This window comes from Sinocyclocheilus rhinocerous, unplaced genomic scaffold, assembly GCF_001515625.1.
Source record: "Sinocyclocheilus rhinocerous isolate Xijiao unplaced genomic scaffold, SAMN03320098_v1.1 scaffold4658, whole genome shotgun sequence".
In the NCBI taxonomy this organism is placed as follows: Eukaryota; Metazoa; Chordata; class Actinopteri; order Cypriniformes; family Cyprinidae; genus Sinocyclocheilus; species Sinocyclocheilus rhinocerous.
The window spans coordinates 43,574-54,986 of NW_015667316.1; the positions used below are offsets into that span (position 1 = coordinate 43,574).

Consider the following 11,413-nt stretch of genomic DNA (forward strand, 5'->3'; position numbering starts at 1 on the left):
AGGAGATCACGGAATAGAGAGTCTGTAGCCTAATCGAGGACAGACAAAGACTGAACTGAGGTGTGTGCTTATATGCTGGGGCTGATGAGGGTATGCTGTTTGAGTGCAGGTGTTCAGAATTCAGGTGATTGGGATCGTTGCGTGGTGGTGAGAGAGCCTGGTGACTCTGTGACAGTACCCCCTCCTCCACGGGCCCGCTCCTGAGGGCCGGGGACCTCGACGTCGTGGTGGCCGCCCTCTGTTCCTGGACGCTGGACGCTGTGGATTTTGCTGGTGGAATTCTGTGAGGAGAGTGGGATCCATGATGTCGTCACGTTGGACCCAGCACCGCTCCTCTGGTCTGTACCCCTCCCAGTCTACGAGGTATTAGAGGTGGCCTCCACAACGTCGAGAGTCCATGATCTCCTTCACCGTGTAGACTGGGTCCGTGTCCACAATCTGAGGTACTTGGGGGTTGTCACTGCTACCAGGCTCTGTAGATGATACAGAAACAGGAGGATGGTGAGGTTTAAGCAGGAACACATGAAAAGTGGGATGAATTCTGAAGTGTGTGGGTAATTTTAATTCATAACTGATGGGGTTGATCTGTTTGACGACCTGGAAGGGACCAATATATTTGGGACTCAGCTTACGGCAGGGGAGGCGCAGGCTCTCTGGTAGAGAGCCACACCTTTTGCCCGGGTTGGTAGGTGGGAGCAGGTTGTCTACGGGCATCAGTGTAGCTCTTGTACCTGCGCACAGCCCTCTGCAGGTGGTGATGCACTTCGTCCCAGACCCTCTCGCTCTCCTGGAACCAGTGGGTGACGGATGGAACATCAGATGGCTCGCCTGACCATGGGAAGAGAGGGGGCTGATAGCAGAGTACTGTCGAAGATTTTTATTAATCAAAGTATGAATTGTTCAAGTGTAATCATTATGAATATAACCATTTATATATCCAGTTATTCTTCCATTATAATCACATATGCCTGTGTGGAAAATGCCTACGTGGCTAAAGTAGACAGGCCCTAAGATTAGAAACATCTGGGAAACATAAGTGGGGGCCTTCTTTCTTTACCATAACAAGAACCCCTTCTCTCTAGGGAGAATTGTATGCACAAAGGAACCATTCTATGTATGGAAAACGCCTTAAAGTCATGTTTTCTGCAGAGAATGTCTCCACTTTATTCTTGATGATGTAATAAAGTGTATCTTCTGGCATCAAAAACCCAAGACTGAGTGTGGTTCCTCAGAGCAGCTGCTGAAGACACTATAGTACGCACTGAAAAGGTGTGAGACCGCTTGTCTGCTGGCGGAGAGAATTTTGTGCATACTCGGCCCAGCCGAAAAACTGGCTCCAGGAGTCCTGGTGGCTCTGGCAGAAGGTTCTCAGGAAGCGGCTGATCTCCTTGGACCTTCCTCTCCGTCTGCCCGTTAGTTTGAGGATGGTATCCGGATGTTACACATACAGTCACACCTAGGAGGGAGAAGAATGCCTTCCAAACACGAGATATAAATTGTGGTCCACGATCAGACACTACATCTTCGGGGATACCAAAATTTCTGAATACCTGGTTGAACATAGCCTCTGCGGTTTCCATAGCAGTGGGAAGACCTCGCAAAGGTATCAACTTGCAGGCCTTGGAAAAACGATCTATGATTACGAGGATGCAGGTGTGTCCATCCGATGCAGGTAGGTCCGAAATGAAGTCCACCCCTAGGTGTGACCAGGGGCGACGAGGAACGGGCAGAGGAAGGAGTTTACCAGTCGGCAGATGGCGTGGGACCTTAGATGTCGCACATTCCTGACAGCCTTGGACGTAACGTCGGATGTTATTAGCCATGCCAGGCCACCAGAACCGGTCTTGTAGTAGCGAGAGGGTCTGTGTGGTCCCTGGGTGGCCAGTGCCCAATGAAGAATGAGCAGAATGTATGAGTTGTACTCGAAGAGTTTTGGGTACATAGATACGTCCAGCTGGGCAGCCCGGCGGAGCTAGTTCAGAGAGGGTAGCTTCAGTAATCTGTTCTTCTATGTCCCATTGGATGGGGCTAACAATGAGGGAGGAGGGAAGCACTGGTTCGGGTAGTTCTGGAGTTTCATCGGGGGTATGAAGTCGGGAGAGAGCATCTGCCTTCACATTCTTGGATCCGGGGCGATAAGAGATTATAAAGTTGAATCTGGTGAAAAAGAGTGACCATCGGGCCTGTCTGGGATTAAGTCTTTTAGCTTCACGGAGATACTGCAAATTTTTGTGATGTTAGTACTGTGAAGGGGTGCCTGGCTCCTTCCAACCAGTGCCTCCACTCCTCTAGGGCAAGCTTGATAGCAAGAAGTTCTCCGTTCCCGATGTCGTTATTCTGCTCCGCCGGGCTGAGTTTCTTGGAGAAGAAGGCACATGGAAGGAGTTCGGATGTTCTCTCCTGCCGCTGTGACAATACTGCCCCCACTCCAGAGGTGGAGGCGTCAACCTCTACTATGAAGGGCTTCTCAGGATCAGGATGGAGAAGGAGTGGGGCAGAGGTGAATGCTAATTTCATTTGTTGCATGGCACGTCCTGCTTCTGAGGTCCAGCACAGAGATTTGGGCCTGCCTTTCAGCAGTGAGGTCAAAGGAGCTGTAATTCTGAATGAACCGGCGATAAAAATTGGCAAAGACAAGGAACCTCTGGAGTTCTTTTATGGTGGTGGGAGTTGGCCAGGACCTCACTGCTGATACCTTCCCCTCGTCCATGAGAATGCCCTCCTTACAGATGTTATACCCAAAGAACTGGATGGAAGATTGATGGAAACTGTATTTCTCTGCTTTTAGGAAAAGCTGCTTATCACGCAAACGCTGTAGGACCTCCGAACCGTGATGGCGATGTTCGGCCAGACTCCGGGAGTATATTAGGATGTCATCGATATACACTACCACAAAGCAGTTGAGGAAATCCCGGAGCATCTCATTCATGAAATCCTGGAATACCGAGGGGGCGTTGACCAGGCCATAAGGCATGACGCAATACTCAGTTTCCAGCAGGTGTCACAAATGCTGTCTTCCATTCGTCCCCCTCACGTATCCGGATGAGGTTTTAAGCACTTCGGAGGTCCAGCTTGGTGAAAACTGAAGCGTCGCGGAGCTGTTCCAAAGCAGCTGGGACAAGGGGATGTGGATAGCAGAACTTCACCGTGATCTTATTCAGTGCTCGATAATCTATGCAGGGCCTCAAAGTTTTCAAATGACTGCATAACTGGACCAGACTGATACCACATAGTTTCTGCCCATTGCAAAGCTCTTCCTGTTAACAGAGAAATAACATATGAGATCTTAGAACGTTCAGTAGGAAACCGCTGTGGCTGCATTTCAAGTGCCAGTGAACACTGCGATAGAAAGCCACTGCAATCCTCTGCCACGCCAGAGTAGGGCGGTGGATTGACCATGGGACTGGCGACAATGATCGGAGAAGGACAGTGTGGAACGGACGTGGCAGGGGTGATTGGTGGAGCTGTGTGACCGGCGAGTTCTCTTCTCATCGTTTCGACTGATTCCTTAAAGGTGTCATATGATGCGATTTCAAGTTTTCCTTTCTCTTTGGAGTGTTACAAGCTGATTGTGCATAGATAAGATCCCTGAAGTTGCAAAGACTAAAGTCTCAAAACCAAAGAGATATTCTTTATCAAAGTTAAGACTCTGCCACGCCCCCCTAAAACGTAGCCTAATCGAGGACAGACAAAGACTGAACTGAGGTGTGTGCTTATATGCTGGGGCTGATGAGGGTATGCTGATTGAGTGCAGGTGTTCAGAATTCAGGTGATTGGGATTGTTGCCTGGTGGTGAGAGAGCCTGGTGACTCCGTGACACCAGCACACTAATTATGTGCCCTTTTACTTATTTTGCTGTCTCTTTCTATCATAGTTTGTAGTTTATTTACCCCTACACAACTACACTATCTGATAGTGTTGCTAAATTTAGTAAATAATCAGTCAAATTAGTGTAAAGTCAAATTAGTCTAAAATCTTATTACCTTATTTTTTTCTGGATCACAAAAATAAAAAAATAAAAAAATAAAAAAATAAATACATACATACATACATACATACATAGCACTTGTCCATGTAATGGTAGTAACCTGCAGGGGTTAAAGCAAATACAAATATTTTGACTGAAATTTTTTCCTCAGCCAAACCCCATTCCACAGCCATGCCTGTCACACACCCAGTTTAAGAGCAGTTTTTTTCTTCTTACAATTAGGAGCGCTTGTCCTCCTAATTTAAAAAATGTAGGAGCACCTTCTGATCAATAATAAAAAATTCTGATAAAAAATTAGCCTTCCTAATATGAGGTGACATTTGACTCAAAGTGATTTACAGGGGCATTTTCTTTTTACCTTTGTAATGGCATTTTTATAATTTTATTAAATGCATGCAGTGTTTCCTCTAGGATTTTTTCCAGCTGTGGTGGCAGGACTATTTCCCATGGACCACGCCCCCTCCCCACCCAAGAATCACGTGCACTCAGAATTTAATTTATTTTAACTAAAAAAAGACAAGTAAATAGTAAATAATAAAATAAGAACAAATAAATTAATGACAATCAATAGCACAAACAAAAACAATAACAAGATACAAATTAAATTAACAGTATTTTATTTTTTTCAGTTAGTTCTAACTATAATCTATTCAACTGTAAAATAACACTGGGTAGTCTTCTTCACTGTATAATGAAAGGCAGCAGGAGGTTTATTTAGGTTGCTGTCTCTTTAAAGGGGTCATATGATGCTGCTAAAAAGAACATTATTTTGTGTATTTGGTGTAATGAAATGTGTTTATGCGGTTTAAAGTAAAAAAAAAACATTATTTTCCACATATTGTACATTATTGTTTCTCCTCTATGCCCCGCCTTTTTGAAACGCGTCGATTTTTACAAAGCTCATCAGTCTGAAAAGCGAGGTGTGCTCTGATTAGCCAGCTATCCAGTGCGTTGTGATTGACCGAATACCTCAAGCGTGTGACGGAAATGTTATTTTTCTTCTTGTAATCAAGAGCGCTTGTCCTCCTAAATTAAAAAAATTTAGGAGCACCTTCTGATCAATAATCAAAAATTCTGATCAAAAATGATCCTTCCTAATACGAGGTGACATTTGACTCCTTAAAGTGACTTACATGGGTATTTTCTTTTTATCTATGTCTATGTTATCTTATAATCTGTCAAATTTAAAAAATTTATGTTTATAAGCTTTTTAAAATGTCTATTTAAAACAATATAATAAGAAGTAGAATAAGACAAATAAGTTACCAATCATATGAAATTAGTATGAACTGTTGTATTAAATCAATATCACATTTGCAAACTCCCTTAATAGCTATTAAAAGCTGTCACTCTCTTTATCGCAATCTGTGTGCACACAGAAAATGAAAACGCACAAGTGAGTTCTCAAGACTCAAATACTTGCAAATGATACATTCCGTCATCTGTCATCGTGTTGTAAGTGCGGAACCTGCGGGAATGAGTAGAATTGTTATTAATAGCTGCAATCCCGCGCCGAAATTCAAGTTCTGCTCTGTGTTCTCTGCAAATAACCTGACTGTGAATGATGCGAGCGGCATCACTATGTTGTCACTGAGAAGCTGCAGCCGGATGATTTTTGGTGTCAACAACAACAACAACGCGCGGCGCTACATGTTTCTTTTCCCCTCATTTTTTCCAATTGACGGAAATCCATCGTAGACTCACTGCAATTGACGGAAATCCGTCGTAGCGACGGAGAACTTTAATCCCTGAACATGTGACCTTCTTTAATCTATTTACAAAAAGGATTCAAACATGTCATAAAATAATCTCATGCAACTGTATCCCAAGTGTTCTAAAGCCATACAGTGGGTTTTGCCGAGAAACAAATCGAAAATTAAATCTATTATTAGGCGAAAATGTTTGGTTGTTGAACTTGTGTACATTCATGCGAGTGCATGGCAGTTCAATCAAAATGAATACAATTATGACACGAAACAAGAGGCTTATAAACTTAAAAGTATGTGTATACTTTCTTCTTTGAGGTGAAGTCTCTGTTATGAGACAATCAGTTGTCAGGTGAACAAATAATGTATAGTAAGCTATGAGCTAACTCAGTTATTGTTTTCTTTGTATTAATAATTGAAAATATTTCATTTACAACTAATGTATTCATTTAAAACTAAACATTTAATCATTTTGTTATTTGTAATCATTATGTTATTTATATATTATTAATTATTTGGCATTTACCAGCAGGCCCAATTCCAGAATCAAAACACTGAGGATGCTTCTTAAATTAGTGAGCGTGCTCTAGCCTTAAAGGTGACATATCATGAAAATCTGACTTTTCCAGGTTTTAAGTGCTATAATCAGGTCCAAGGTGCATCTACCAACCAAGGAAACGTGTAAAAGATTAACCCAGTAACTTTGTTTTGGTAAGCCTTTCTCTGCAAGCGTCTGAGAAAACGAGCGCGTTTGATTTTGCTCACTTGGTGACGTGGCAAAGGGATCTCATTATAATATTAACGCCCCTTAATCTGTAAACTTCCCCTGAAGGCACCGTCATTTTGATTTCGCAAGCGACAACGGTGTAGCAGCTCTAATGCCATGCACTTCCGGATTAAAAATGTCCTAATAATTTACTCACCCCCATGTCATCTAAGATGTTCCTGTCTTTCTTTCTTCAGTCGAAAAAAGAAATTAAGGTTTTTGAGGAAAACATTCCAGGATTTTTCTCTATATAGTGGACTTCAGTGGGGTTCACTGGGTGGAAGGTCCAAATTGCAGCTTCAAAGTGTTCTACACGATCCCAGACGAGGAAGAAAGGTCTTATCTAGCGAAACGTCATTTAAAAAAAAAAACAATTTATATGCTTTTTAACCTCAAACGCTCGTCTTGTCTAATTCTGCATGAACTCTGTGCATTCCGTTTCATGACAGTTAGGGTATATCGAAAAACTCCCATCTCATTTTCTCCTCCAACTTCAAAATCGTTCTAAATCGTCCTACATCGCTGTTTTACCGTTTTTTGTGCAGAGCTACACAAGACAAGCGTTTGAGGTTAAAAAGTATATAATTTTTATTTTTATTTTTTTAAATGACCGATCGTTGGGATCGTGTAGAACGCTTTGAAGCTGCACTGAAGCTGCAATTTGGACCTTCCACCCAGTGAACCCCACTGAAGTCCACTATATAGAGAAAAACCCTGGAATGTTTTCCTCAAAAACCTTAATTTCTTTTCGACTGAAGAAAGAAAGACATGAACATCTTGGATGACATGGGGGTGAGTAAATTATGAGGAAATTTTAATTCAGAAGTGAACTAATCCTTTCATGCATATCTAGTTTGACATATTTTTGTCCAGTCTATTGCAATATTGAGAGTGAATGCATTTATATGCGGATGTCATTCCCAAAACTTTGCAGCATGTATGTGGCCTTTGGTTCTCTTGGCAGCATGAAAAACAAGCCATTTATTAAAATTATGAATGGATTATATATAGCCTATAAAGTGTTCAAAGAGGGCTCCCTTTATAATCACTAAAAGCTGTCACTCACTTCAGTTCATTGCAATCTTACGAAGTTCCGTTATAAGCATGAGGCTCTCTGCAATGCAGACTGAATCTTTTCTTTACATACTGTGTCTACACTTTCTTTATTACAATGAGAGGATTTGTGAGCACACAGAACTCAGCAATAAACATACACTACATAAACTACGGCATTTCAAGTGGTAAGTGGATTCTAACTTAAACACCTCTGATTGGCCATTACGTAAGAAATAAACAGATATGTCTGTTATTGGCTACACTGCTCAACACTGCAATAGAAACTTTTGATACTCTCCAGAGTGCAAACACAAATACGCACTGGAGCATTTGCAAAATATGTTTTGCAAATATCAGATGGGGCTCCCTGAGTCCCTGGAGTCCTAAGCAGTCACTTACCTCGCTTATTGGTTAAGTACACCCCTGGCAGTGGCTTCACTATTTACAACGTTATGAGCAATCCAGTTCTCTATTATAGATAAATGGTTTCAAGACACTTCAGTGGGGCTTACTGACCCCAAACTCTTAAAATGTTATGTAAATGTAGGGATCCGTGCAAGTGTATATTTAAAAACAATTTTATAAAATTTACCAAAATATTGTTACATGGTTTCACTTGTAATAGTTACACAATAAGCCAAAAAGGGGCTTAGGTTTATAATGTGTGATTAAAAATCCAGATTAAACTTACCGGAGGGGTCCCTCCAGCCCTGCTGCATCCCCTCTCTTCCTGTAGTTCTCCTCCTCTTGGAAGGACCATGCCTATCTTCTGCCCCCTCACCACCATGTCCAGCACCGAACATGGTCACCTGAGAGAGAGGGCTGTAATGATTCTCCTGGATTCCAGAGGTCTCAATGTGTGCATGCTCATTCTGGGAACTGGCATTACCATCTGGCATTGCAGCAGGCTGTAAGTGCACAAAAAAATAAAGTGTACAAAATGCGGGACATAGATTGTCACACAAATTTTAATTAGATTTAGTAAAATTTTAGACCTTAACAGTGTCCAGCTGTTCCAATGAGTCACAAAAGATTTCACTTTCTGAGTCACTAGTCGGCCCCTGAACCTCAGACACAGGTACCTCTACACACATATTTGGCGATGAAAGAGAAGAAATATAGTGCACACAATCTTGCTATCATTTATTACTTATGCAACTGTGAAATGTTTAAAAAACACATTTGGTCAGACATGTCTGGATAGTGATCATAACTGGTGCATTTCAGCCACAGTAGGTTCCAATATAATTCAAAGACATAAAACAAATGTAAATTATCAGAGTAAAATTGCAAGTATTTGTTTGTACAAGCTTAAAACCCAAATTTTCCATTGTAAAAATGTGTTTTGGTGGGCTGCAAAATATTCAGGATCCCTCATATATAGATAATCATTTCACTACCTGTGCTCTCAGCTTTAAGTTCACTTTCAGGGACCATCCCTGTGTCCTTCGGTTGAAGAGCTGGTTCTTGAGTTGCCCGCTCCACTTCATGATCAGCCCAACCATCAGTTGGTTCTTTGGCATTTACATCTTTAAAATGCACACCAAAATCACAGATTTATCACATATAAGTCATAGTATTTTACCAAAATAAATAAATGCACACCTGATCTGAGAGATAAAAGTGCCTCTGGAGGTCTGGGCATATCATGAATGACATGATAGAGAGGTTCAAAATAGTGGAAAAAGGATGCAGTCTTCTCATTGATTTGCATGGTGTCTATGACCTGTAAATAATATATGACAACAAATTAATTTATATGGAAAAAAATTATTTGATTGGCCGCTCTGAATACAAATTTGTTTTAAAGAATATTTTCCAATATATTTTCCCTGAAGTTGTTTTATGAATTTATTTGGTATTATTGAAGCTCTCCCACCTCTTGTGCAACTTTCTTCATTTCATCCACATAAGCAGCCATGGCATTCTCCCGACTCATGTCTCCAAGCTGGTTCCAAGCATCCCTGACACAAGACCAGTAAAACAATGCCATGAAGTTAAAACAGTCCTTTAAATGTTCTGAGGGCTCTGAAAAACATCACTTGAACTTTAGTTAGGCACATTATAGCACTGAATATGCTGTTTATAACTGGATAGAAGCTTTACCATTTGTAACGGCCTACAGGGTCCCAGAATCCGGGGCGGGACACTGTACATGGGCCACAGACTGCCTGTTTGTATAGACCATAAAACCGCAGCATCACTTCATAAGAGGGTCTGTAGGAACCTATGCAAATGCAATTTAAAATTTACCCCAGGTGTCATGAGCTGCTGTAAATTATGCAAATAAGTGTGAAGAAATGCTTGCAATGACAAGCTGTGCAAATTTTATATCTGCTACAACAAGATGATGTTATACATAACAGTGATTATGTCATTCAGCGATAATGTAATTTTTGTCAATGCTGAGCAAAGCTACCATTTTTGGGTAGACTTTGAATGACGTCGACAGCCGCCTGAAAGCGTCTTTGACAGTCCTCGATCTCTGACATTGTAAGAGCTGGCATATCATATGGCGTCTATTTTTCCCACGCTCCTGCAGCCGAATGTTCATTAACTGGACAACCTGTGAATTATATTCACTGGTGACAAATGTGTCATTCTGTCATTTAGAAATCAAGTATCGGAAGAAAGAGTGCTCTCTGATTACTTGTACCCCCAAAGCCCCCGCCCCCCACACACTTACTTAATCATTATAATTATTATCATTAGTCTTCCAGGAGTCTTTAGATTTTATGTCCTCTCTGATTTCAGGTTATTAGCCAGTGGGTCAAGCAGAGTAAGCGAGGTTCAACTCACCTGCCCTGTACTCCTGCTGCCATTACATGTTACAATTATATTGTAACCGTAATAAGACAATATCCGCTTGTTAAGTCTGACGCCACGTGTCACCGCTTCCGTGTCCAAACGCTCTCAGATACCACGAGAAAACAACAAAAGGTGCTAATAAAACCTCAAAATTTGATATAATACTACCAAAAAAAATTATAATCCTAACCTTTAACTCCATACCGAAATCCCAGATAGCCAGACAATGAAAATATAAATATAAATAAATAAATATAAAAATAATTTGTGTTTGGGACGTTGTGAGCATTAAGACTGTAGTGTAGACCGTAAGTTTGAAAACGTTTAACTTAAATGTTCATTATGAATAAACAGTGCTCATAAACGGCTGCTGAGGTAGTATTCTCAAGTGAAGCAAGTAGAGGCTTGGACCCGGAAACAGCGCTTCTTACGTCACCACTTAACAACCGACCGATCACATTTCATCAAAGCGGTGCACCTTGTATAATCAGTGAGTTCAAGAACGGTCTTCTAAAAAAAAGGAATCTTTCACCTCTTGGAATTTACGCCAGGAGTTCACTTCCTGGTTCAATCACATGATGGAGTATTACGACGATGATTGGTCTTCTTCTTCTTCTTGAAATTTTATTGGCGGTTGACAAACAACAAAATGGTGTATTTCCGCCACCAACTGGTATGGAGTGTGGATCAAAATGACATACTCCCTTCTTTTTTTATATTCTCTCCCACAATTTAGTTATTTTAAGGTACTGAAAAATAAAACTATAGCATTCATTCCTCGAGTTATTTTGTAAAATATATCTCGGTATAAATTGCATTTTTATTTTTTCTAAATCTTCAAAATTTCTGACAGTACAGTATAACATGTTCCACTGTTTCTTCTTGTCCACAAAATTCACACCTTCCCATAGCATGTTTACCCATTTTATAAAGTGTACTATTTAATCTTGTGTGTCCAAATCTCATCCTTGATATTACTATCTCATCTCTCCTGTTTTTCCCTGCACTTCTCATCTCTCCCACTTTCCTTTGAATTCTGTAAAACCATCGACCTTTTTTCTCCTTATCCCATTGTTTTTGCCACCTTTC

At 41.0% G+C, this 11,413-nt stretch overlaps 1 protein-coding gene across 8 annotated transcripts in view; it reads right to left on the reverse strand.

Annotated features, from left to right (window-relative positions):
* Positions 1-11,011, reverse strand: part of LOC107733800 (acyl-CoA-binding domain-containing protein 4-like) — an 18,739-nt gene extending 7,728 nt beyond the window's left edge. The window contains exons 1-10 of one of the 8 annotated variants that reach the window (XR_001639023.1): positions 10,316-10,848; positions 9,936-10,082; positions 9,623-9,743; positions 9,396-9,480; positions 9,122-9,242; positions 8,917-9,045; positions 8,512-8,600; positions 8,208-8,424; positions 573-828; positions 420-473 (exon numbers count right to left, since the gene is read on the reverse strand). Coding sequence is in view for 7 of the 8 variants with exons in the window: in XM_016545596.1 (XP_016401082.1) it covers positions 629-828; positions 8,208-8,424; positions 8,512-8,600; positions 8,917-9,045; positions 9,122-9,242; positions 9,396-9,480; positions 9,623-9,743; positions 9,936-10,023 (1,050 nt within the window). In the remaining variant the exon portion in view is untranslated. The other 7 variants (XM_016545590.1, XM_016545596.1, XM_016545591.1 and 4 more) reach the window with 7 other exon arrangements.
* Positions 11,012-11,413: the final 402 nt, after the last annotated feature.